The 27176-nt window shown below is 39.1% G+C and overlaps 1 protein-coding gene across 3 annotated transcripts; it reads left to right on the top strand.

Moving 5' to 3' along the window:
• Nucleotides 1-26250, top strand: LOC131937761 (uncharacterized). 3 transcript variants are annotated; one of them, XM_059295396.1, is made up of 8 exons: nt 1-115; nt 14658-14760; nt 17358-17517; nt 18922-18957; nt 20693-20800; nt 21414-22526; nt 24272-24379; nt 24964-26250. In XM_059295396.1, exons 1-8 carry the CDS (start codon nt 18-20, stop codon nt 24981-24983), a joined length of 1746 nt encoding a protein of 581 aa, XP_059151379.1. In that variant the 5' UTR covers nt 1-17; the 3' UTR covers nt 24984-26250. The 3 variants fall into 3 exon arrangements, with proteins under 3 accessions (XP_059151379.1, XP_059151381.1, XP_059151382.1); XM_059295399.1 differs by lacking the exon at nt 1-115 and adding an exon at nt 10328-10607; XM_059295398.1 differs by lacking the exon at nt 18922-18957.
• Nucleotides 26251-27176: the final 926 nt, after the last annotated feature.

Raw genomic sequence — 27176 nt, 5'->3', positions numbered from 1 at the left:
ACGAGAGGGCCGCGGACATGGGGAGTGAGGAGACAGGCGCCATCGTGGGAGGGTGTGTCATAGGAGGTCTCGTCCTCCTCATCCTCTTGAGCATCGCCGTGTACCTGCTGTGTGGGTGAGTAGTCTTAGAGTGTATAGATTAACGTGGTTATATACAGGGGAGTCATGGTGGTACAGGGGAGTCACTGTAGTAGAGTCACTGTGGTACAGTGGAGTCACGGTGGTACAGGGGAGTCACTGTGGTATAGGGGAGTCACTGGGGTACAGGGGAGTCACTGTGGTATAGGGGAGTCACTGGGGTACAGGGGAGTCACTGTGGTACAGGGGAGTCACTGGGGTACAGGGGAGTCACTTGGGTACAGGGGAGTCACTGGGGTACATGGGAGTCACTGGGGTACATGGGAGTCACTGTGGTACAGGGGAGTCACTGTGGTACAGGGGAGTCACTGGGGTACATGGGAGTCACTGTGGTACAGGGGAGTCACTGTGGTATAGGGGAGTCACTGGGGTACAAGGGAGTCACTGTGGTACAGGGGAGTCACTGGGGTACAGGGGAGTCAGTGGTATAGGGGAGTCACTGTGGTATAGGGGAGTCACTGGGGTACAAGGGAGTCACTGTGGTACAGGGGAGTCACTGGGGTACAAGGGAGTCACTGTACCTACTGTATGGGTAAGTAGTCTTGACTGTACAGGTTAACTTGGGCTCGAGTCTGTAGGACAGCTTTCAGTAAGTCCCCCAGCAGCATTGGGTACCCGGGCAGTATTGGGCACCCCAGCAGTTTTGGGTACCCCAGCAGTATTGGGTACCCGGGCAGTATTGGGTACCCGGGCAGTATTGGGTACCCCAGCAGTATTGGGCACCCCAGCAGTATTGGGCACCTGAGCATGAGGCAGTAAAGACGACTGGAAATAGCACTAACCACACAACCCCTTCATATCATCATACTGGAATAAGGCTATATCAGTCTATAAAATATGCATTACTTGGATGAGTGGTATGCCGGAGTAACAACTCAACTCTACTTCATTTGCTACATAGACCGTACAGTCTAGAGTGGTATCTTTTTATAAGCATTATCTGCACTCTTTTTAAAATCACGCTTGACTTCCTTTTTAAATCAGCTTTAATCTGTACCTAGCTGTAGTCGTGCCCGTTCAATTCCGGGCCGTTATACTAGTAACACCTCAAGACTTATGTACTGAATCATATGTATGTATTTCATATAAACGTCTCCGCTACTATCCTGTTGCATAACAATCTCACCTCTGGCTAATCTCGTGGCTTATAATCTTCCAGACACCGTGACCAAGCTATTGATTATATTTGTCTTGAAGCCGCAGAAAGTAAAGCGCCCGAGAAATCAATGACTAGTAAATTTCCCCTTATTTATCTACGGGTCGTAAAAAACCTGCAAGAAAAATTGTAAAGATCTGACAAGGTCTATAGAAACTCCTGACAAAGGCTGGGACACGCACGTAGATATTACACGCAGAAATGTTTTTTTCTATTCAAACTTTAGTTAGTGATCTATGTCTAGATGACGTCAGTGCTGGCCATGGGGGGTGGGGGTGGAGGCTACGTGGTTGTTGACCTTTACGTTGTGTTACAATAAATTTACTGCACAAAAAATTATGGTTTGGAGATCAAACTATAAGTTGCACAATATTTTTTAAAAACCATCTTTCTCGACTGAATATGAATAATTGGGAGGCTAATTATGTTTCTAATTACCATTTATCGATTAAGTGCAAACGTGTAGATATTATTAGAAAATATATTCAGAACACACACTAGTATTTTAGCTAATATGTTTCAGTGCATTGTGGGTGGACAGCGTGGGATTGATCCAACATTCCCTGTAGGAAGTAAAAGTTTATTTTGTGTGTGCGCTGCTCGGCAAAAAAAAAGGTTATTTATGTATAAAAGGACGAGCCGACCCGCAGCGTAACATACGCCGCTATTTAGTTGTTTTATTTTCTACTTTTCAGTAATTCATAATTTGTGAATTCGACAGTACCAATGCTGCCACTGAAAATATTTGCTTTAAAACACTAACCCCCCCCCCCCCCCCCTTTCCCCTAACCCCGACCCTAACCCCCCCCCCCCCCCCCCCCCGTGAAAGCAGCCTCCTCTTAGTTATTTCTTAGTTACCTCCTGTAAGTTTAAATTCGAACTAAATTATCTGCCCCTAATAGAAACCCGGCTCTACGGCTCTACGATTTGTAAACATTTAGCTTTGTAAACATTTAGTGTGACCACCGCTCACCAGATCATGTGGGGGTGGGGTGGGGTGGTAGTGATAGTGATAGAGAGAAAGAGAGGGGACTGCAAGGAGGCGCTTGCAGCTTGTTTTCTAACTGATCCCAGAAGAGAATTATATATATAGAAGATAGGCACGGCCCCACATATTAGTAGCAACCTATTACCTTCTTTTTCTTCGCTCTTAATATTGAACGGGATTTTCTCCGACACAATTACCTATCACGTGTCAACATGATATACACCATATGGTACGTTGACTCCGACTTCAGCCTGCTCATCTTTCTTGATGTGTTTCCATAGCCTTTGTTCACCCAATGCAGCAGTTGTTTAAAATTGGAGTTTTCTCTCCTAGATGGGTTGATGTCCCCAGCTAACGCGCTCTCATCTGCCCGGGGTCTGAACTTTGGACCTTCAGAGTTAACAACCATACGCTCTCCCGCCCTATCTCGCTGTCCCCTGATCCTCTCACCAAACGCAGCACTGATTTGCTTTGTCAATAACACTTCACGTAACATTCTTACCGCGTTTTGAAAGCACCTTAGATGATATATTATACAGCTCTATAGACACGGTAACATAGGCAAGTATCGCTCTGATGTTGTTTGTTTTAGGCATAGGATCAGGTTAGGAATGTGATACATTCTGTGTTAGGGCGACGGCTATGGTTCCACATTCACAAATGCAACAAGGTGTGCCCTATTGCGGTCGATGAAGTATCGATTTTCGTTTTCCTGAAGTTATCTCTTAACCACGAATCAACCACCATAGTAGATAATGAAGCCTCCTCCGTTTTTTTTTCTTATTGTATAGGCTATAGTCACTTGGTCCGTGTGGGCTGTGTGACGTAATAGGTATGCAAATTTCAGCAATATCCACACCACACCGCTCTTAGTTGTCACAGGCTTTCATGTATGAATATCTCTAAGTATGGCCTTATTGCACTGTGGAATAAACAATGGCCGGGAGGGAAAAAAATGGCCATAAACACGCGGCAACATTTGGCCATAAACGCGAGTCATTGAGCGTAACGAGATATGCGACAGCCCCGCGTTACTTCCCTCCCCTTGACACACTGGTTCTCTCCCCTGAACACGCAGTCGCCTCCCTTGCCGAGTGACTATCTCTTGTATGTAGACTTAGTCCCCCATTACGTGGGCCTCGCCAGTGCGGCGTGGTACTGAGACTATGTAGATTTTGATCTATATGCGGAAAAAAACATACCTGTTTTAGGTGCGGGATAGACTAGTTTGACTACCTGTTGTTGTTTTTTCAGGATTATATTCTTCTGTTTGGATAAAGTTTGTGAAATATTTTTATACCTAGGATAAAGTTTGTGAAGTATTATTTTTTGCGTGTTGTGATTGTTCAATCAAGATGGATGTTTGTTGACATAGTAAACATAAGAGAGACATGGCGTAGTTTTTTGTATATAGGTGTTTATATATTTAGAGAGTGGTGTTAATCTATATAGAGTGGTGGTAATATACATAAAGCGGTGTTAATATATTTAGATAGAGACTGGTGTTAAAATGTAGCATAAATATTTGAGCCCTCTGTATAGGAATTCTGTAATCTCTGTGTGCAGTAGTGTTTGTAATATACTTTTGTTGGCGATGTCGTATTGTTTCTTCTGTTAGTGGTAATAATTGTGCAACGTAAACTGATAGGATGGACAATGTCAATGATATTGATTAACGAGAATAGGGTCTGTAGTAATTAAATTCTAAACATAATTAGGTCAGATTCCATTTTTTTACTTAACTGTTTATTTTTCATATCAAGGATTTGTAAAACTTAAAAAAATTTCAAAGAAAACTATTCGCGGTTTTGTTCATTATTCAGTTGTCTTCTTTCTTCCAACACAATATCATTCCTGAGTCAACAATACAGTTAGTCTTTTCACCCCAATATCAGACCTTCCTTGTCGCTATTCACCCTTTGTCTACCCCTCGCTCCCCCACCCCACCCTCATCTGTATGAATCAGCGTCTTTTCTTTAGTTATGGTTCAGAAATCTGTCACATTCCACGTTTTGTTCCGTGGGTCGTGGAGGAGTTTTGAAACTTTTTAAAAAATCGATTTTTATTTGTTCCGTGTGTTTGTGGGCTTGTGTGCCGCCTTACTAGCGGAATTCCTGAAAATATTTTTTTGTCTTGGAGAAGTTGGTGATCAATTAATGGGTTTGTTGAACTAGGCTCGGGGTTTGGGTAGATCTTTGGTGCTGGTGTAATGTGGGGTGGGGGTGGATCGGGACAGCTAGGAACAGGACTAACTAAAACCACGGGCCAACTAAATTCAACTAAAATCACGGGCCAACTAAACCCACGGGCCAACTAAAATAACGGGCCAACTAAAACCACAGGCCAACTAAAATAACGGGCCAACTAACACATTGGGCCAACTAAAATAACGGGCCAACTAACACATTGGGCCAACTAAAACATTGGGCCAACTAAAACATTGGGCCAACTAAAACCACGGGCCAACTAAAACATTGGACCAACTAAAACATTGGGCCAACTAAAACATTGGGCCAACTAAACCCACTGGCCAAATAAAACCACGGGCCAACTAAAACATTGGGCCAACTAAAATAACGGGCCAACTAAAATAACGGGCCAACTAAAACATTGGGCCAACTAAAATAACGGGCCAACTAAAACCACGGGCCAACTAAAACATTGGGCCAACTAAAATAACGGGCCAACTAAAATAACGGGCCAACTAAAACATTGGGCCAACTAAAACCACGGGCCAACTAAAACATTGGGCCAACACAACTAAAAATCACAAGTTTCCATTAGTCATGGCTGCTCTTTAAAGTTTGACTTACAATGTTCACAGTTTTAATTAAATCAAACTAGTTTATTCTAGTTTAATTATAGTTTTGCAGTTAAAACTCTTTTGTAAGATTAGTCTTTAAGATGCTGATTAGGCAGTGCTACACTGCCAACTGCTCAACACATTGTTGCACTGTTTCACAATGCTGTATGTAATAGTCATTGATTCTAACACTACTATTATGGTATGTGTTAGTTCATTCAAACACTGCTCACTGTGGTATACGCTCAACATACAGCTGTGTATTCTTCCTAGTATAGCTCCACAATAATTATATAAAATAACCTCAAAACATATGTCGAACTTTTTACGTTCAAACGCTAGATCTAAGTTAACTATAAACTAGTATTAAATTCATATTCCTGGCACCATGTTGTTCTCGAGATGGCGGTGGACGTAAAGCGTAATTCAAATAAATAAGAGGGGGGTATTTCTAAAACTGATGAGAATAAATTAGATACATATATCAACGTTCGTATGCTAACATTTTGTGACAACGTGTGTGTTGTGGCTTATTTATGTTAATACCTACATCGAATGGTCGGTCTAGTGTACTCTACACACTTGGGCCTGGGGCGAACAATCGTCTTCTCTAGCTCTGGCTTTGTAAAAGATATGATCTTCACCCCCCCCCCCCTTTTCACCCCTTTGCTATTGTCCTATTCCTTCCTCTCCCCCCCCCCCCCCCCCTCCACCCAACTGTTAACTAAATAAACTCCCTACTAACATTTCTAAAAGGGAGCTGTCAAATTATGTCCTAGATTTCAACGTTCGCATCGGCCACGCCCTTATAAAATATTCATAAGTTGAGATAATATCTTCACATAGACCAACTGTACTAACACTAATCACCAAGTCGTATTGATGGCTTCTACTGAATATATCAGCCGCTCGCTCTTGTAAAAATATATTTATATTTCGCTGCTTTCTAAAATTGAAACGAAAATTTCTGAGAAACGGCTCACCCAGAAACTGGCCAGATGACCCAGCTGTTCGCCTGTTCTCTCAGCTGTTCACGACAGCTTTGCCCACACTTAGAGGCTAGATAAGCCCACGGTGAGGGGTATTTAACACAGCGAAATAAATGTTTTCAAAAAATCGATCGCAGTCAACTACTATTTGAATCGATTTTTTTTCTTTATTGTCCTTCCGATAAGATATAAATAGCAGATCGTTTTCTGTTGCTAACTGGGTCTAACTTAAATTGTATGCTAAATACAGTTTTCTTTCGAATGTAACGGCTTATGTCCCCATAGTGGCGGTGATATGACAGTATACCTTACTAAATTTTTAAAAACATACATTTGCTGAGGTTGGCGAAGAGTACAATAATTATTTTTGTTTAATTATAAGACGCATTTTTTTGACACTACAGTTTAGGAATCAATAGTTTGAAATTTACCGTTTCACCATTTCCTGCTTTCTATTTGTGGCTATTAAAACTTAATTTAGTTAAAATAAAATCAGTGTAGGGAGAGACCTGATTTTTTTTTAGTTTCCTGCTTGAGCTGATCATCGATTGGTTGTATCACGCCAGGGTGAGCTCAAGGTCAAGGTCTCTCGCTACCATCTCTGTCTAACTGGGAACGTGGCAAACGTTTCGTCTGCTGAATGGCCTGCCTCATCTTACCACACCCAACCACATCTTACCACATCTTACCACATCCTAGCCACATCTCGCCACTCACCACACCCAACCACATCTTACCACATCCCAGCGACATCTTACCACATCCCACCACACCCCAACCACATCTTACCACATCCTAGCCACATCTCGCCACTCACCACACCCAACCACATCTTACCACATCCCAGCGACATCTTACCACATCCCACCACACCCCAACCACATCTTACCACATCCTAGCCACATCTCGCCACTCACCACACCCAACCACATCCCAGCGACATCTTACCACATCCCACCACACCCCAACCACATCTTACCACATCCTAGCCACATCTCGCCACTCACCACACCCAACCACATCTTACCACATCCCAGCGACATCTTACCACATCCCACCACACCCCAACCACATCTTACCACATCCTAGCCACATCTCGCCACTCACCACACCCCAACCACATCTTACCACATCCTAGCCACATCTCGCCACTCACCACACCCAACCACATCTTACCACATCCCAGCGACATCTTACCACATCCCACCACACCCCAACCACATCTTACCACATCCTAGCCACATCTCGCCACTCACCACACCCAACCACATCTTACCACATCCCAGCGACATCTTACCACATCCCACCACACCCCAACCACATCTTACCAAACCCCAACCACATCTTACCAAACCCCAACCACATCTTACCACACCCCAACCACATCTTACCACACCCCAACCACATCTTACCACATCCCTACATAGTCCCACAACATATTACCACATCTGTGCATCAACCTTGAACATGCTTCGCTTGGTAAAATCATCATCATATTTTATCAGCATCTAGCTAAATGCAATTATACCAGTTTTCTTTTCTCTTGTTCTCATCTTAGTGTCTTTAATAGCCTTTCTCAGTCGTGCTGAATATTTTCAACCTTTAGTCGTGCTGAATATTTTCATCTTTTAGTAGTGCTGAATATTTTCATCTTTTAGTAGTGCTGAATATTTTCATCTTTTAGTCGTGCTGAATATTTTCATCTTCTAGTCGTGCTGAATATTTTCATCCTTTAGTCGTGCTGAATATTTTCAACCTTCAGTAGAGCTGCCCATTGTATTAATCACCCACAACATCGCTAAACCATCTATAAATTTTAGCCATCGAGTTGGCTATCGTGTGTAACTAGCTTCTCTCAATTCTCGACTTAATAAAGGCCTCACACCCAGAGGCGTAGCGACCCTTCCCGGCGCCCGGGGACAAACTTTTCGATTTGCACCACCCCCCCTCGAGATTACGATTTGCACCCCCCACCCTCAAACTTCCGATTTGCACCCCCCCCTCCCTCGAGATTTTGATTTGCACCCCCCCCCCTCAAGCTTTCGATTTGCACCCCCCCCCCCTCAAACTTTCAATTTGCGCCCCCCTCAACCTTTCAACTTATTTTTCCAACCCTATTTTGGCGCCCCCTAAGCTCGGCGCCCGGGGACATATGTCCCCCCCCCCCCCCGCCCCCCCCCCCCCCCCCCTCGCTACGCTACTGCTCACACCACCTTTTGTCTACACACAAGTTTAGATTGGCTTAAAGCAAGTAGATTTAGATCCCAGATAAGCTGATTTCTTTTTTCAATTGTTTATCGCCACTTTTCGTGACTTTTCACTTTAACCCATCACCCCATCCCCACCAAACACATACACTAAATTCTAGTCCAGTTTAATCAAGCTTAACAATGCACTAATCTCTGATTTTAAGCCTCCCCATCTAAATATAGACACCATACAACGTAAGGATGATAAACACGTCAGGTGTTGACCAGCATCAATCCTAACTCGGTGCAGATTTTTTTTTGTCCTACCTGGAAAACTGTCCCCCCTGTGTATTAATTTCAGCTTTTAATTGCTGATTTATAAGAATAGTTACGTTTAAAATAAACAGCTGTAGTTTGAGAACTATTTTTTTTTAATACAAGAGGACTCGAAATGTGCATTACATTTTATTTATACAACGAGTGGAAGTTAATTTTGTTAAAGTTTTAGAAACCCTACCGTCAAAAATGTGGGTCAGGATACGCAACAAGGGGGGAGGGGGGGGGTCGTCTCCGTTCTTTCTTTTTTTTTTTACTTACCAGAGGCCCCATGTCAACACTCCAACATTCCTGCCCTTGTCAAAAATAGTTAAACCTCCCATAGTCACTTTATGCCGCGACGCTCGTCTGCGCATGACAAACACTGATGCTTGTAATCCTCCACTTACCGAGATGAAGCGAAGTGCATTTAAAACAACAGGAACGCTCGAAGAATGAGGTTTTTTTTTTATTTTTTATTTTTTTCAAACATCTACGCTGTAGTTGATGTAAAGTAAAGATTAAAGTTTTATAGTTTATGTGACACGAAAAAAGTAAAGAAATAATTCAATTACTAGCGCGAACATTAAAGTTATGGCAGTTCTTTGTGAATTGATGGAATGTATGATAAAACCTACCAATGTGTTTGTTTAAAAAGGATCTCTATCGTTAAGGAAAAAAATATTTGTGGAATTCGAGGAATTTTAATTTTCTTTTCATCAATTAACCTCTTCTGTTGCTATGGTTACAAATTACCGTCGTGGTTAAGATGTGTTTTGGGTTATATTCTTGTAACTGGGATAATGTTTGTTGTTGTCCTTTTGACGGAGGGCATGTTTAGGTCCTTTTATGTAGCAGATGGTATGTTCGTGTCGCATGAGATGGGTGTATGATTCAGGCGGGCTGCGGCGTGAAGCGTGAAGCCATTTTGTTTGTGTGTTTTACGTCAGGTCTTTCAGCGTTGTTTGAGGTTGTCGGGGTTGATTTTTTTAATGCTTGTTTTAATGTTTTTAAAATTATGTTTGTGGTGATTTTATGTGTGGTGTCAGGTCTGGAGGTAGGTTTTTGTCAAGTTGCTCGAGTAGGTTTTGTCAAGTTGCTAGTGTAGATTTTTGTCAAGTTGCTCGAGTAGGTTTTTTTCAAGTTGCTCGAGTAGGTTTTTTGTCAAGTTGCTCGAGTAGGTTTTTGTCAATTTACTTTTGTATATTTTTTGTCAAGTTGCTGGTGTAGATTTTTGTCAAGTTTCTGGTGTAGATTTTTGTCAAGTTTCTGATGTAGGTTTTTGTCAAGTTTTTGGTGTAGATTTGTGTCAAGTTGTTGGTGTAGATTTGTGTCAAGTTGCTGGTGTAGACTTTTGTCCAGTTGATGGTATAGGTTTTTGTCAAGTTTCTGGTTTAGGTTTTTGTCAAGTTTCTGGTTTAGGTTTTTTCAAGTTGTTGTTGTAGATTTTTGTCAAGTTGTTGGAGAAGGTTTTTCTCAAATTGCTGATGAATGGTTCCATCAAGTTTTGATTTCCTGATTTATTTTTTTTAAATCATTTATCCTATTTTTATAAACATACGAAAGTATATACTACTGCTACTACTGTAATATGTATATGTTAGTGTACGTTTATGTGTGCGAGACTATGCATGTGTAAGTTTTAGTGTGTTTAAGTGTGAGTATGTGTCTACATTCATGTGTTAACGCTTTACTCACACCTGTCATGTCAGTAATCCTCACGTTTGTACATTAACAAAGCAGATTTTATTTGCTCGGCTGTGTCATTAGGCTCAATTTAAACGAACTTAATTAATTAACATTAACTACAACCAACCTGCCTGTTTGACTCAAATAAAGCTGCACGTGATCTCACGTGATTAAGTGGTCAGACAATCCTGACCACAATGTGACTGGTCAAGTCATTAATTTGACTTTTAAATAATAAGCCTAACTGGAAAAAAACATGATTTTATCAAGAAAGAAAAGTTGATATTGTGTTCATATTTATTGAGGATTTAAATCTGCCACTGATGGATTGTATTTGCCTGTAAGTATTTTCTATTTCCACATTGATGCTTTCACATGTTGTTTTTTATTTTGGGTGTATCGATACTGATACGTTTCATATCTATTTGTGCGTGTAACGATACTCTAGCGTGAAATATTTATTTTATATGTATCGATACAGCTACGATACAGCCAAACCTTCCTACATCATTTTTTTTTAAAGAATTAATTGCGAATCCCTCTTTAGATTGAATGAAAATAATGATCGAGGGCAGTGTAGACATTGTACTTATCCAACCCCTCAGAAATTTAAAAAAAAAAATACAATTAAAACACTCTCATATAACATTGCAATAGACACAATGAAAAAACACATAACGCAATCTAACGAATGGATCACTAGCTCCCTCTACCCTCTGTGTTTCTTTCGGGCATCTCTTTAGGGGGATGGGGGGGGGGGGCTAAACGAAATATAATTTATATCCACAATATAATATATTTTTAAATACAAATTTCAGTCCATTCCCCCCCCCCCCCGCAAAAAAATTATTAGTTTCAAGTGACCTTCCCCCCCCCCAGCTCCCGGCGAAAAACAAATGTCTGAAAGAAACACTCGTTATAAACTGCCTTGCGCATGTTCTACAACAACAAAAAATTATAACATAAACTCTACAAGAAACCCCGATCACCCTGGCTTCCTAGACATACTCTTGTCAAGCTAATTGACATAATTAGAGAATAATTAAATATATCATAATTCATTTCGTCTGTGACCATGTAATATATTTTTTTTATAATTACGATGTAGCATGTTATAAATGGCCTCCTAACGACAGCTGTCTAGAGTTAAGCTACAAATACTTTCGACGTGTGTTTTCATTTCGCTGCGTATACTTGTAGGTTCACAAGTGTAAATGTTATCAAATGTTATATAGTTACTTAGCTAAACTGTTTGTACTGTTAGTTATAAATAGACTCCCCAACCTTCCAAGTCAACCATCTCACCAACCACGACTAGACTTACAACCCAGTATACAGTATACCACTTCTTGAAATACCGTTCATCTTTTACTTCCAAAATTGAGCGAACTGGTAAATTTTTATGTCTTCATCTAGATATTGAACATTTATAGTTGCCCCTACCTACGTGTATGTTTATAAACACAACAATCATTTCTCCAAAAAATTACCCACACGTAAACATTTTTTTCTACTTAAACATTTTTATCAATGCACAACCATACACATTTCGTCAATATATAAACACATTTTTATCAATACACAGTCATACATATTTTGTCAAAATATAAACACACTTTTATCAATACACAATTATACACATTTCGTCTATATATTAACACATGTGTATGATTACACAACCATACACATTTCTTCAATATATAAACACACTTTTATTAATACACAACCATACACCTTTCTTTAAAACACTACCACACATATTTTAAAACACGCAACCACACACATACCCTCACCACACAATCCCAACCCACACATTTCCACAATAGATTTCCTTCACACATTGTTACACCCTCATTGTCCTAATCACACAACGTCCAATCATATTTAATTCTAAAGTTATTCTATTTCTACTGCTGATCTAAAATTTTAATTAGCAAGAAAACATATCAAATGTATTCCATTGGTTGTATCATATTACGTAGTCTACATATTATGTAGACATCTATAAATATGTATGTGCATATAGAATAATATAGATCGTGTAATTGAACAGATCGCGTGTTTGACAAATTAACTCCCCTGATCAAAAATTTTCTAAATCAGTTCGATATCAGTTCGATATCAGCAATAATTATGTTTCGATTTTATTAAATTCGAATGGCTTTTCATGCGTTATCAGGAAGTGATATTTAAAAAAACGAATAATCTTCAATAGTGAAAGGAGGATCAATAATAAAATGTATTAAATAAAATGTATTAATATAAAAAAGGATAATCACGCCGAAAAAAATCAATCGAGATTATCTAATCGAAACTTACGTGACACTAATATCGAAGAAATATTAGAGTTCATATGCCAAGCTAGCCAGTTCATGAACTAGACAATTACACCTTCTTTAACACAGACACACGCTCTAACACACACACACACACACACTCTAACACACACACACTCTAACACATACACACCCGCTCTAACACACACACACTTTAACACACACACACTCTAACACACACACACTCTAACACACACTCTAACACATACACACACTCTAACACACACACACTCTAACACACACACACACACACTCTAACACACACACACACACTCTAACATAAACACACATACACACACATGCACGGACACACGCGCAAATTGCTATCTAATAATTCTGCTATATGTTTACAATCTCAAAATTTTGAATGATGTAAAAACTAGGCCACTTTCTTACATCGTCGACATGTGTGTGTATATATAGTCAATGTTTTCATAGCCCGTGTCCCTGATACAATTGTTGCCTGTGCAGCTGGTCGCATTGTTGAGTATTTTAGTCCAATCCAGATTTTTCTCTCTCTTTTTTAAAAATAAATTCCATTTATTTTTAACTGCTAGTCTGCTAGTCTGTTAGCTGCCCCATTTCTATCACAATTTAGCGCTCTTGGTGTGGTTTACAGCAGGAGCTAGAAGCTTCTTGCAGTACCGGTTGTTTGGCCAAGTTGTTCTATTTTGTGGGGGGGGGGGGGGAGGGGGAGGTGGTCACTTATGTTTGTGTACAAAAAATCTAGAATTTTAAAATCTTCTGAAATGAATCTGCCCTATGTGTCAGTAATAAATCAACAAGAAATCCATCTCAAACATCAGTACGCATCAGTGGGTAACTTTACATTTCAAATGTATCCACACAAGTGGCATACAAATCTGCAACCGTTAACGGCCACATTTGTATACAATCCCGTGTTTGTGGGAATTGTGTTCGTTGATGTGTATGAGTATATGCACCGCCGCTGAGTTCAAGTGGCTCCGTGGGGTGGGGGAATGGGGCAGGCGACACCCCCAGGGGGGGGGGGGGGGGGGCTTTTAATTAATTTGATACAGATGTACCCAAGGATGGAGGCGGTTGTCCTTTATTTCGTATATATATATATATATATATATATATATATATATATATATATATATATATATATATATATATATATATATATATATATATATATATATATTTATATATATATATATATATATATATTTATATATATATATATATATATATATATATATATATATATATATATATATATCTGACGCTGAGACTTTCTGCACTGCTGTTTTATATTATGAGATAATTTGGTGCGCGGACCTTTGACCACAGGTGCTTTGACCATAGGGGGTTTGACCATAGGGGGTATGGTCAAAGCCCCTATGGTCAAAGCCCCGCTGTGGTCAAACACCCTATGGTCAAACCCCCTATGGTCAAAGATCCGCTGTGGTCAAACCCCCTATGGTCAAACCCCCTATGGTCAAACCCCCTATGGTCAAAGCACCTGTGGTCAAAGCACCTAGGACCGATAATTTGTATCCGTCAAATTAAAATATCTGCTTGAATGTGTACTCACTATGATGGGATGTTTTCAGCTGAATTTAGTACCCAGCTTGTAACCTTTGTCGACCCGCCTCACTTAGTTATTGCATGCTAATTTTTGTTTCGTTTTTTTAATTAATTTAATTATTATAATCTTTATTTACACTGCATAATATTTCGACTTCGATCTACATTTTAATTAGAAGTTTTTAAATAATGACAAAGGCGAGCTTGAAATGGATTTTGAGTTACCTCAATATGTTAAATTAATGCCATTTAAGAATCCATGCTGTCTGTGGTGTTTGTTAGTCTTTCCATTCAATAAATTCGTTACGGGGTAAAATATACGACAGGCACCAATGTTCATTCATTGGGTGACTTGTTAATGAAACAGCGCATGTGTCACAATGGAAATGTTGGCCAAAATTATTTGTAGAGTTATTCTCAAGAATTTGGCATGTACATTTTGTTTTTTAGAAATTCAATTTCGTGTAAAAGAAAATTAATAAAAAAAATTTCCTCATCAGGAAAGGTAAGCGGCGCAAGAGTAAGGAGGTGAGGAAGGTGCACCCCCCTACCCCAGGGGGCACGGCGTCACACAGCTCCATGCAGAATGGCGTACTGCCTAAGGTTGGTTGCTTCCTTTTTCATTCCAGTCTGGGATTGGGATTGGGCTAGAGTCAAGTTTCAGAGTCATGTAGGCCTATCTATGCTGCCTATCTTTGCTGGCTATATTTGCTGGCTATTTTTGCTGCCTATCTTTGCTGCCTATCTTTGCTGCCTATCTTTGCTGCCTATCTTTGCTGCCTATCTTTGCTGCCTATCTTTGCTGCCTATCTTTGCTGCCTATCTTTGCTGCCTATCTTTGCTGCCTATCTTTGCTGCCTATCTTTGCTGCCTATCTTTGCTGCCTATCTTTGCTGCCTATCTTTACTGGTTATCTTTGCTGCCTATCTTTACTGGTTATCTTTGCTGCCTATCTTTGCTGCCTATCTTTGCTGGCTATCTTTGCTGCCTATCTTTACTGGTTATCTTTGCTGCCTATCTTTGCTGGCTATCTGTGCTGCCTATCATTGCTGCCTATCTTTGCTGCCTATCTTTACTGGTTATCTTTACTGCCTATCTTTGCTGCCTATCTTTGCTGCCTATCTTTGCTGGCTATCTTTGCTGCCTATCTTTACTGGTTATCTTTGCTGCCTATCTTTGCTGCCTATCTTTGCTGCCTATCTTTGCTGGCTATCTGTGCTGCCTATCATTGCTGCCTATCTTTGCTGCCTATCTTTACTGGTTATCTTTACTGGCTATCTTTGCTGCCTATCTTTGCTGCCTATCTTTGCTGCCTATCTTTGCTGGCTATCTGTGCTGCCTATCTTTGCTGCCTATCTTTGCTGCCTATCTTTGCTACCTATCTTTGCTGCCTATCTTTGCTGCCTATCTTTGCTGCCTATCTTTGCTACCTATCTTTGCTGCCTATCTTTGCTGCCTATCTTTGCTGCCTATCTTTGCTGCCTATCTTTGCTGCCTATATTTGCTGGCTATATTTGTTGGCTATCTTTGTTAGCTATCTTTGCTGGCTATATTTGCTGGCTATCTTTGTTGGCTATCTTTACTGCCTATATTTGCTGGCTATATTTGTTGGCTATCTTTGTTGGCTATCTTTACTGCCTATATTTGTTGGCTATCTTTGTTGGCTATCTTTGCTGCCTATATTTGCTGGCTATCTTTGCTGGCTATATTTGCTGGCTATATTTGCTGCCTATCTTTGCTGCCTATCTTTGCTGGCTATATTTGCTGGCTATATTTGCTGGCTATCTTTGCCGGCTATATTTGCTGGCTATATTTGCTGGCTATCTTTGCTGCCTATCTTTGCTGCCTATCTTTGCTGGCTATCTTTGCTGGCTATCTTTGCTGGCTATATTTGCTGGCTATATTTGCTGGCTATCTTTGCCGGCTATATTTGCTGGCTATATTTGCTGGCTATATTTGCTGGCTATATTTGCTGGCTATATTTATTGCCTATCTTTGCCGGCTATCTTTGCTGCCTATCTTTGCTGCCTATCTTTGCTGGCTATCTTTGCTGGCTATCTTTGCTGGCTATATTTGCTGGCTATATTTGCTGGCTATCTTTGCCGGCTATATTTGCTGGCTATATTTGCTGGCTATATTTGCTGGCTATATTTGCTGGCTATATTTATTGCCTATCTTTGCCGGCTATCTTTGCTGCCTATCTTTGCTGCCTATCTTTGCTGCCTATCTTTGCTGCCTATCTTTGCTGCCTATCTTTGCTGCCTATCTTTGCATCCTATCTTTGCTGCCTATCTTTGCTACCTATCTTTGCTGCCTATCTTTGCTGCCTATCTTTGCTGGCTATATTAAAACGTGTACATGTGGGTATGCCAAATCGAAACGCACCAAAAATAGTTTTTATATAAATTTCTAATGTATATGGGAAGGCTTGGTCGGGTATTAGAGCGTACGAGTGTGTAACCGAAAGAATCGAATTAGAACCCTGGGCTTGAGACCGTGGTGCGTCTCTGAGTTCACCCAGCTATGATGGGTACCTGACTCACGTTAGAGAGTAGAGCTGACCACAATATCCTTTCAAAGGTTACAAAACCAGATGAACTCTACTTCATCTGCTGCATGGATCACCAGGTTTAGAAATGGTAACTTCAGAGTGTGGTTATGTATGTATGGTTATGTATTTAAGGCTATATATGTATGGTTATGTATGTGTGGTTATGTATGTAAGGTTATATATGTATATGTATGTTTATGTATGTAAGGTTATATATGTACGGTTATGTATGTATGGTTATGTATGTATGGTTATGTATGTATGGTTATGCATGTATGGTTATATATGTATGGTTATATATGTATGTTTATGTATGTATGGTTATGTATGTATGGTTATGTATGTATGGTTATGTGTGTATGGTTATGTATGTATGGTTATGTATGTATGGTTATGTATGTATGGTTATGTATGTATGATTATGTATGTATGGTTATATATGTATGGTTATATATGTATGGTTATGTATGTATGGTTATGTATGTATGATTATGTATGTATGGTTATGTGTGTATGGTTATGTATGTATGGTTATGTATGTAACCCATCTAACCCACCCCTTACTTCACTACACCCACCCCCAATCCCCCCCCCCCCCCCTCCATCTGCGTAACGCCCTATACCATCAAAACAATACCCTCGTCCCCAGGTCACCAGTTCGGGACTGTGGATGGACAAGCCTGGTATCTACACTACCTCCCCGTCCCCGGCCTACTATGTGGACCACAATAACAGGGACATGAACCACAAGAGAGACGCCCCGCTCCACCTTCAGAGGGCCACGTCGGAAATGAGAATACCCCATCCGAGTAAGTCACGTGTTGTATTGGAGGCTAAAATTAGGTGTTGTAAACATGGCGTTGGTTGTGTTAAAAATAGATTGGTAAAACGGGGGCACGTTTGATGTTAGTTGTTTATTGTGTAGATTTGGGTGTTGATCTATAAATAACTTTGTTTATAAACCTGAATCGGAAACTGTATTGTCTGTTTAAGCTTTGTGGATGAAAAATATTTTTAAAAAAAAACAAATAGAAATAACTACCACGAAACAAAATGAACAAGTGGCGTCTCGAACATAGGTCTTTGTCAGAAATAATTGTGGAATTTTCAAATCTATTTTGATATGTGATTAACATGTAAAAAAAATACATTTCTAAGATTGTTAACAATGTTTTCAATTATTCTTGCCAACGATGACCAAAGATCGAACGTTTTTAGTTGTGACAGTCTGCTTGTTGTGTGTTTTAACGTTAGGGTTTTCTAAAATGTTGATATCAACTTGAACTTGGGTTGCTGTGGAATGATGAAGTCTAGTTTCGCTGTTTAAGTAATTTTGCGAGATGTTTTCATTAAGGAAACACCTCGCATTTTAGCAACCATGAATGACTGACCAAACAATAGAAATGTGTAGTTACCTAAGATTATGATAGCTAATACGTTTTGATCAAATGGTAGCCACTGGGTTCTGATTAGCAGGTAGCCATTTATTAGCAGGTAGCCACAAAGATCTGATTAGTAGATAGATAGCCACTAAGGTCTGATTAGCAGATAGCCACTAAGGTCTGATTAGTAGATAGCCACTAAGATCTGATTAGCAGATAGCTACTAAGGTCTGATTAGCAGGAAGCCATTTATTAGCAGGTAGCCACAAAGATCTGAGTAGCAGGTGGCCATTTATTAGCAGGTAGCCACAAAGATCTGATTAGTAGATAGATAGCCACTAAGGTCTGATTAGCAGATAGCCACTAAGGTCTGATTAGTAGATAGCCACTAAGGTCTGATTAGTAGATAGCCACTAAGGTCTGATTAGTAGATAGCCACTAAGGTCTGATTAGTAGATAGCCACTAAGGTCTGATTAGTAGATAGCCACTAAGGTCTGATTAGTAGATAGCCACTAAGGTCTGATTAGCAGATAGCCACTAAGATCTGATTAGCAGATAGCTACTAAGGTCTGATTAGCAGGTAGCTTTTTATTAGCAGGTAGCCACAAAGATCTGAGTAGCAGGTAGCCACTAAGTTCTGATTAGTAGATAGATAGCCACTAAGGTCTGATTAGTAGATAGCCACTAAGGTCTGAGTAGCAGGTAGCCACTAAGGTCTGAGTAGATAAGATTAGCTGGCACCCACTACGGGTCACCTTGTCTGACCACCCCACCACTCACTATATTCATGAACGGAGTCGAACTGTGATCATTTGTGTGCATGTTTTCAGGTGTTACCTACTACCCTCCCCGACCAATGTACTTCAGTAAGAGAAGTGTTTCATTCTTCGTTTGGTTTCTTTTTATTTTATTGCATGTTTGGGTTACCTAACGTGGTGTTGAACTAACTAGTGGTTTGTCGTCATTTATCATCATATTTATGCATGCAACTGTTATAGATGTTTATCTTACCACTAAAAACTATTATCTCATCACGCAATATAAACTATGTGTGTTTATCACACACAATAACAATACCATTATTCTATTTATAATGTTTGTTTACAATCTGTAAAGGGGACGGGGGGGGGGGGGGGGGGGGGAGGGAGAGTTTAAACCAGTGATCTATAAATGTTTACAATATGTGAAGTGGAGGTAGGGGTAGGCATTTTAAACCAATGATAAGGAATAACATTTGGTTAAACATTAAATTTGATCCCCTCTCTGTGGAATAGAATGCATTTGCATTCAAAATGACAATGTATAGGTTTTTACTTGACCCTACCCACCCCCACACATTCTCACACCCGAACCTACCCCCACACATCTTCACACCCCACCCCCCTCCCCACACATCCTCACACCCCACCCCCCCTCCCCACACATCCTCACACCCCACCCCCCTCCCCACACATTCTCACACCCGAACCTACCCCCACACATCTTCACACCCCACCCACCCCCACACATCCTCACAACCCACCCACTCCCACACACACATCCTCACACCCCAACCACCTCCCACCACATCCACCCACCCCCACACATCCTCACACCCCACCCACCCCCACACATCCTCACACCCCACCCCCACACACACATGCTCACACCCCACCATACGGATCCCTGGGTTAGTTTAACCAGTTTCAAACAATAAACTTGTGCTGGGGTCCATTTTTTAAATTAACGTTTGTATTACAATTATTGATACACGTATAATAAACAACTCTCGAGTAAATTAATAAAACTTGTAATTATTCTTGTACTAATTACTTTTTTTTTTAAATAACACATTTAAAAATGCTTTGTTAAATACTTTTTTTATAATTTTGTCATAATGTTTGCTAAACTTTTATTCAATAATTTATTCCAATTTTTTAAATAAGTCGATCTAGCAGATTTAGTAGTGCTAAGTAGGCCTACACTACTCTTGTTTAAAATAACTTTTTAAGAATCAAGCAATAACGTTTTAATTTAACACGCTTACTAAAACCAACCCTTCCATGCATGATTTTGGCGTATTTTTCAATACTAGAACAGCAAACCTAGCTCATGATATTCTTTATACTAACAATTATAATAATAATTAATCTTCATGAACATATTACACCTGCTCACCCCTCAAGTTTTGGCGGGAAAGTTGCACACTTCCGGTCTGTCACGTGATATTCTGTAGCGCACCATGCACTTCTATAACATAATATACAATGTGTAGCACCAATCGCAATTAATCTACATAGGATCAGCATTTTGCATTATCGTGACAAATTCAATAACAATTTTTACTTATCATGCTTGATACTGCATCACTAGTCTATTTGATTAATTATGGTGATGAGATTTAAAGTGTGAGCTAATAAAAGCAAAAAAAAATTAATGATAATTTACATTATGAAATTGCTTTCAAAGTTTTTTTCTAACTTTAACTCATTTTTTTTAAATAATTTATTCGGAATTAACAAGAAAAACGATTATAATTCAACGTTTTAGTACACTTAGGTAAGAATCCATCAAACTCTAATAAACCATATTTTTCAGCCATCTTGTTTTTTTATCCTCTAGTGCCGGGACCTCAGCGTATCTACCACAGCCAACAACTGCAGCCAAATTACTACAACCTGCCCCCAATGGGGGTGGAGTCACTCGATGTCTACCATTCCAACTCTAAAAGTAAGTCTTGAACGCCATGGCTAACATTAACCTTATCTCCAGCCATCGATGTTAATGTTATTGAATTTACGAGTAATCAATACGCGAGAACGGCTAAAATAAATTTAAAAAAAACAAATATTCGTTTTAGTACATGGAATAAAAAAGTGATTAATCTGTTGTTTTTTTTTTTTTTTTGTAATTTATCAACCGACATCGGCCTAGGAAAATCGATTAAGTTGGGATTTTACGATGACAATAAATTATACAACGTGATATCTAAACATTCTCGTCCGTGCTTAAGACACATAGGGCGGGTAAAGTAGAGTTTATTTGTTTTTAAAACGTCGGGATGTATGGGGGCAGGGTGGTCAGCACTATGCCACCTTTGTTTCCCTAACGTCAGAGATGGACTGACTCAGGGACGTCTAGATCCGAACTCGAGACCTTCATGCTACCAGCCTCTCTACCATAGATCCGAACTCGAGACCTTCATGCTACCAGCCTAACTCTCTACCATAGATCCGAACTCGAGACCTTCATGCTACCAGCCTAACTCTCTACCAATCGACCAGGCCGTCCAATCAGTTAATTAATGCCGAGTAATTAACGCCAGTCAATATCTTTGTTTTAGGTAGCCTCAACGGCGGTCCCATGAGATCCAAGGTGTCCGAGAGCAAGCACTCGCCCTACTACTACAACGACAACGTCAAACTCACCAACCGCGTGGAGCGATCCCAGAGCGACGTCCACCGGTTCGTCCACAGCAGCAGCAGCAGCCGGCAGCCGGCTAAACACGACACCGGCTCCTCTCAGGGCAACCAGAGCCAGACCTCCTCCAAAGACAGGTCTAACTCCCAGAAGTCCCTCATCAGCAATGATAAACAGACCGGGGTTAAAGGTCGTCAGGTTGAAGAGGTCAATGGATCGTATATCAACAAAGGCTTCTCGCCTGAAGCCGGGATCTCCAGAAACTCCTCAACCAAAGACCACGCCCCGTCAAGCGTCATCGCCCTACCCAAGGGCCCGCTCGGGATGGTTTCGACCTACGTCTCAAAGAACGACATCAACGAAGGTTCGGCCACCGACAGCATCAAGCTGCTGGCTAAAAACAAAACCGACGACCAGAAGACATTCTCGCCCTTCTCGCTGAAAGACGCGCCGAAAGACGATTTCCCTGACCTGACCGAAGTTGAAAACGACCTCGACTTCCAACGCTACAATTACCAAGGCAGCGTCTACACCAAGCCCACCAAATCAGCGCTGATTATAGAAGACAACGAATCCTCGGGGAATCCCACGCTGAAACGCATGAACGATATGGTGCTGGAGAAACTCCGCCCCAACAACCCTCTGCCTCCCAACGCCACCACGCATGTCACTACGACAACGTCCTACGAAAACGGCATCTACCAAGAAATAAAAACGGTCACGAAAACGACAAAATCTGAGGTTATAGAAACAGTGGTCGAAGACGAAATCGATACGAAAGAAATCAACGTCTTCAAGGACATTGTCGATAACCTAGTCCTGCCTGATATTTCTGATGTGGTGGACAAAAACACAGGATCGAAACCATCCAAGCCGCCCGGTATCCCACACAGTGTTCACCACCACGCCTTGAGCAGCGTGAAGGAAGAGGTGGCGACGCCGTCTAGTCTCAGCATTACGAATGACTCTGATGTTGTCAATCATGTGGCGGAGGGCGTCGATCACGATGCTCTGGTGGACGATGTAACGACAGCAGGTAAGATATTCTTCGGCTAGTCCAAAGTTCATATTCAAGGTTAGGTGTTTCAGAAAGTAGATACAGTAGAGTCGATCTGTTTGAATGTTCAATTAATATTCAGGAATGGTAGGCCAATCAAAATTCTGAGCTCTAACCTTACCGCTTAGTGTTGAGTCTTCGTTCAGTAACCAGTTTTATGTTTCGTCAGCTTCCTCCCCCCTTTTTCCCATAACACACTAGCTTGAAAAAAAAATTAACATGGAAAGAAACGACATCGAAACAAAATTTACTTAAATTCGAACCCCCCAGATAGATTAGGCTCGTTAGCAACCTATCTAGGAAAGAAAACTCCAAAATAAACAACATCTGCTGTTTTGCATATTGTTCTTGGAAGGACAAAGATTAGGGAAACAAATACAGAAAGAAAAGCAGGCTGAAATCAAAGTTAATGGGCAATAGGACGTATAACAATTTATGTTTGACACGTAATACTTAATGGTGTTTTTTGGAGGATATCCTCTTCAGTGTTGCAATTTTTTTTTTAAATTGTGCACTTTATGTGACATAAGCCACATAGGTAGGCATTAGGGGCAAGACTCCAGTCCGGCTAGTTCCTCGGTCCCAATCATCAGACCGTCAAATCCTGTTAAGTACCAGAGTTAGTATTTTTTTTTCTATGACCGAGGCTAGACATGGTGCTGGCAACACCGTCGAGTCCATTTTTACAGTTACCATAGAAACGGACAGTTAATACTGCCTCTGTACTGTAACTTGTACAAAGCCTCAAATTCCTACATCGCCTTCTAAAAGATGGCTTTAATCAGGATCACACACACACACTACCCTTGCCCCTGGCCAGTTCAAATCTTATCAGTTGCAGCCTGTCTTGTCTGTTAGTTTGACAAATGTGTGAAAATATTTGACCCCACACGAGCGTTTATTTGAGGACAAATCTGGCTAACCACTAGACACACACATCTGAAAGTCTTGAGCAAAGAGCGCTTAGTCCACACACCTCTCCCAAAACGTTCGACGGCATCTTCAAAGGGAAAAGAAACTTTTTTTTTGTTAAGGGGAGGGGGGGGGGGTGAACTTTGAAGAGATATGTGCCGTTACATCAGGGTAATATGTCTGACACCTGTTTTACGTTCACATATAACGTGGGGTGGAGTGGGGCGTCACATAAAATTAATTAACATAATTCGTTTTAATATGTTTAAATACTTGTTTAGATTGATTATACTTGTACGTACTAGTAGATTGTGGACGTACGAAAAAGTCCGGTGATATTATATTATCCAGATTTTGCCGCTGTTTAAACTCTCTGGTCTATAGTACATTCCAATCAAACCCAGCTTGTTGGAATAATCTTAGGTTAATCTTACCGGATTAGGTATTATTTAATGCGTATATCAAGACACATAGTGTTTCATCTCTGTATTTGTATACACTCTGTATATTGTATGTACGCAATGAACGTGTTATGCGTACGAAGTGACAATACATTTGCACATCCGGTCAATCGTTAATTTAGTCTACTCTTGCGCTGTACGTGTACCAGATGACAACCCACCTGTACACATTAACACTACATGTGTACCGACTAGTCGTACACATTTATTCATACACTAACAACCTCCAATTATTCCACCCCCCTTCCCACCCTACTCACTATTCTTTAGTGGAGCCTACCTATGTTCCTGGCTATGCATACATTATCATAACTTATACAATGAATGAACTCTTGATGTCTTTTATTTTAGGTAAAATCACAGACACGGCTTTCGAGTTTTTAGACAACTACTTGAGTGAGGATGACGGAGGGGAGTCGGTGGTTGACCACGGGCCGTACTCGTCACATGTGTCACACGGTACGTCACGTGATTGTTAGAAAGATGTGCGGTCACTCAGTCAAACTTTTTCTCTAGGGTAGAATTGTATAGTTTACGTTATAAAAGTCATCCACAAAATGATATGTTTAATGTAACTTAATGTAATCAAGTCAACTTTAAATCTGCACACACTTGTGTGTATATGTGTGTATATATATATATATATATATATATATATATATATATATATATATATATATATATATATATATATATATATATATATATATATATATATATATATATATATATATATATATATATATATATATATATATATATATATATATATATATATATATATATATATATATATATATATATATATATATATATATATATATATATACACATGTGTGTGTGTGTACATATATATTTACTCAATTGTTTATTTTTAAATATATTATACGCGCATTGGCATAGATATACATGCCCATATATATATTTTTATATACACAAAATATATCAATTAAAAATATGACATATATTATAAACATCTATTATAATATGTATTTTTTCGAATTAGTTTACCGAATTAGTTTACCGATGAATTTTTGTTCCAGTTGAAGGTATGGTGAATTGAAAACAAGCCCCTTGTGGGAACTCATCATTGGAACCTCACTGTTTGATGCCAGTGTCAACTAGTGAAGGGAGATAATTTCGGCCCTGAGAGGGCAGCTGTTTATGCAAATTGACGTTGTGAGCCTGCGCACTGTGATAGCAAAATGTTGCCTACCGAAGGGAACAAACTCCTGCGACACTTTGTCTGATGATGCACCGTGAAAGTGATAAATATATAAAATAATCACTAGCCTTTATTAACCCAAGGGCCAAGCTAAAGGGCGATAACAACTTATTTGTTATGAACTATTTGATTCAGAACAAGTTGAGTGGACTCCCTTGTTGAAAGAAAAACTTATTTCCATACATTAAATGATATTTTTACCTTTTATCAAACATTTTATATAAATATTTAAACATCGACGTTCCTATACTCGACCATAGTTCAGATTTTAATATAGAATTAATTAAACCCAAAAGCATTATTAATTAAATTGTCTGTTGTTATAATACTATTTATTTTATGTTTTACTATTAGGTTATGTGTGTAAGGTTGATAATATTACACAAAGACTTCTTTTTATAGTCTCACATTGTGTACTTTGTTATAGTTACACATAATGTTAGCCTTTCTTGTGGTTTGTAAGAAAGTCTAATGCAAGAAATATAAACTCGTGCCTTCACACATTACTATTAATGAATCTATGAACTCATAAACATATTTTAATGAACCTATGAACTCATAAACATATTTTAATGAACCTATGAACTCATTAATATATTTCCTCATTAAAAGTCAACACTGATATTAATCTTCATTTTTCACATGTGTCAATGTTTATATTTAAATGATTACTTCACTGATGTATTAACATGTGTTTCGAATATTACTGAATTTATAAGCAAGTTTGACTTAATAGAATATTGTAAATATTGTTCATGCCATTTACTTTCAACATGTAAGCAATGTGTGTTATTTAAGTGTCTACTTATTCTATTGTCTTCCTAGATCAAGCATTTAGTGTTTGTACTGTGCACTTCATATATATATATAAGTATATATATATATATATGTATATATATATATATATATATATATATATATATATATATATATATATATATATGATGGTTGTTAGAACGTTAAGTTTTCGCTGTACAATAGCTGTACATATTGTAAGACAGCTGTTGTTTATGGGTTCTTAGAAGATAGGAAGGGTCCTAACCCCATCCCTTCCCCAACATTCCAACCTACGTGATATACATATATAATTTATATAATTATATATATACATTGTATATATATATATATGTAATATATATATATATATATATATATATATATATATATACAATGTATATATATATATATATATATATACAATGTATATATATAATTATATAAATTATATATATATATATATATATATATATATATATATATATATATATATATATATATATATATATATATATATATATATATATATATATATATATATATATATATATATATATATATATATATATATATAATTATCCCGAGAATCAGAGTGTTCTAATTCCATTTTATTTAGCCATTTTCAAGGTCATTTTGCTTCAAATCCAACAAAATAGCTTGCCCAAAAATATTGCGTGACCATTTCTCATACCATTATTACACAATTCCATTGCGCCAAGAAGGTCCTACCTAATAAAGAAATGCTAGAATTAGAGCAGTCTGGTTCTTGGGAAGCGATATAAAATATATACTTAAACATATACATATATATATAACCACCCATTCTGTTTGTATCAATGGACGTACTTTAATAATACCTCATCCATTTTAACGCACTGACTAGAATTACGTCTGCAATCAAGTTGTGTGTATTGGTTAAAAATGCTTCTGTTACTATTTAAAGAATTAAAAACATTGACGAATAAGACTTGTGTTTCCAGCAGTATGAAAAGGTTGACTGTGTTAAGCTAGTGGTGCAAGTTTTGTGTTTTCTTCAGAAAGAATGATTATCTCTTCAGTGTATTAGAATGACGATCTTGGACATCACATCTTCCCCCCGCCCCCCCCCCCCCCCCGGGTCAGAGATCCCTCGGTCATTTCCTCCACGTATTAATTACCTCTTATTAATTACATCTTACTATCCATCTCCATATCCCTACCTCTAAAGCTATCTCTATCCCTAACCCTGCTATTTCAATCTATATCTCTCTTTCT

The sequence above is a fragment of the Physella acuta genome, unplaced genomic scaffold (genome assembly GCF_028476545.2).
Source record: "Physella acuta isolate Inbredline_101_S28 unplaced genomic scaffold, ASM2847654v3 ptg000221l, whole genome shotgun sequence".
Lineage (NCBI taxonomy): Eukaryota > Metazoa > Mollusca > Gastropoda > Physidae > Physella > Physella acuta.
This window is presented reverse-complemented; position numbering and strand designations above follow the sequence as displayed.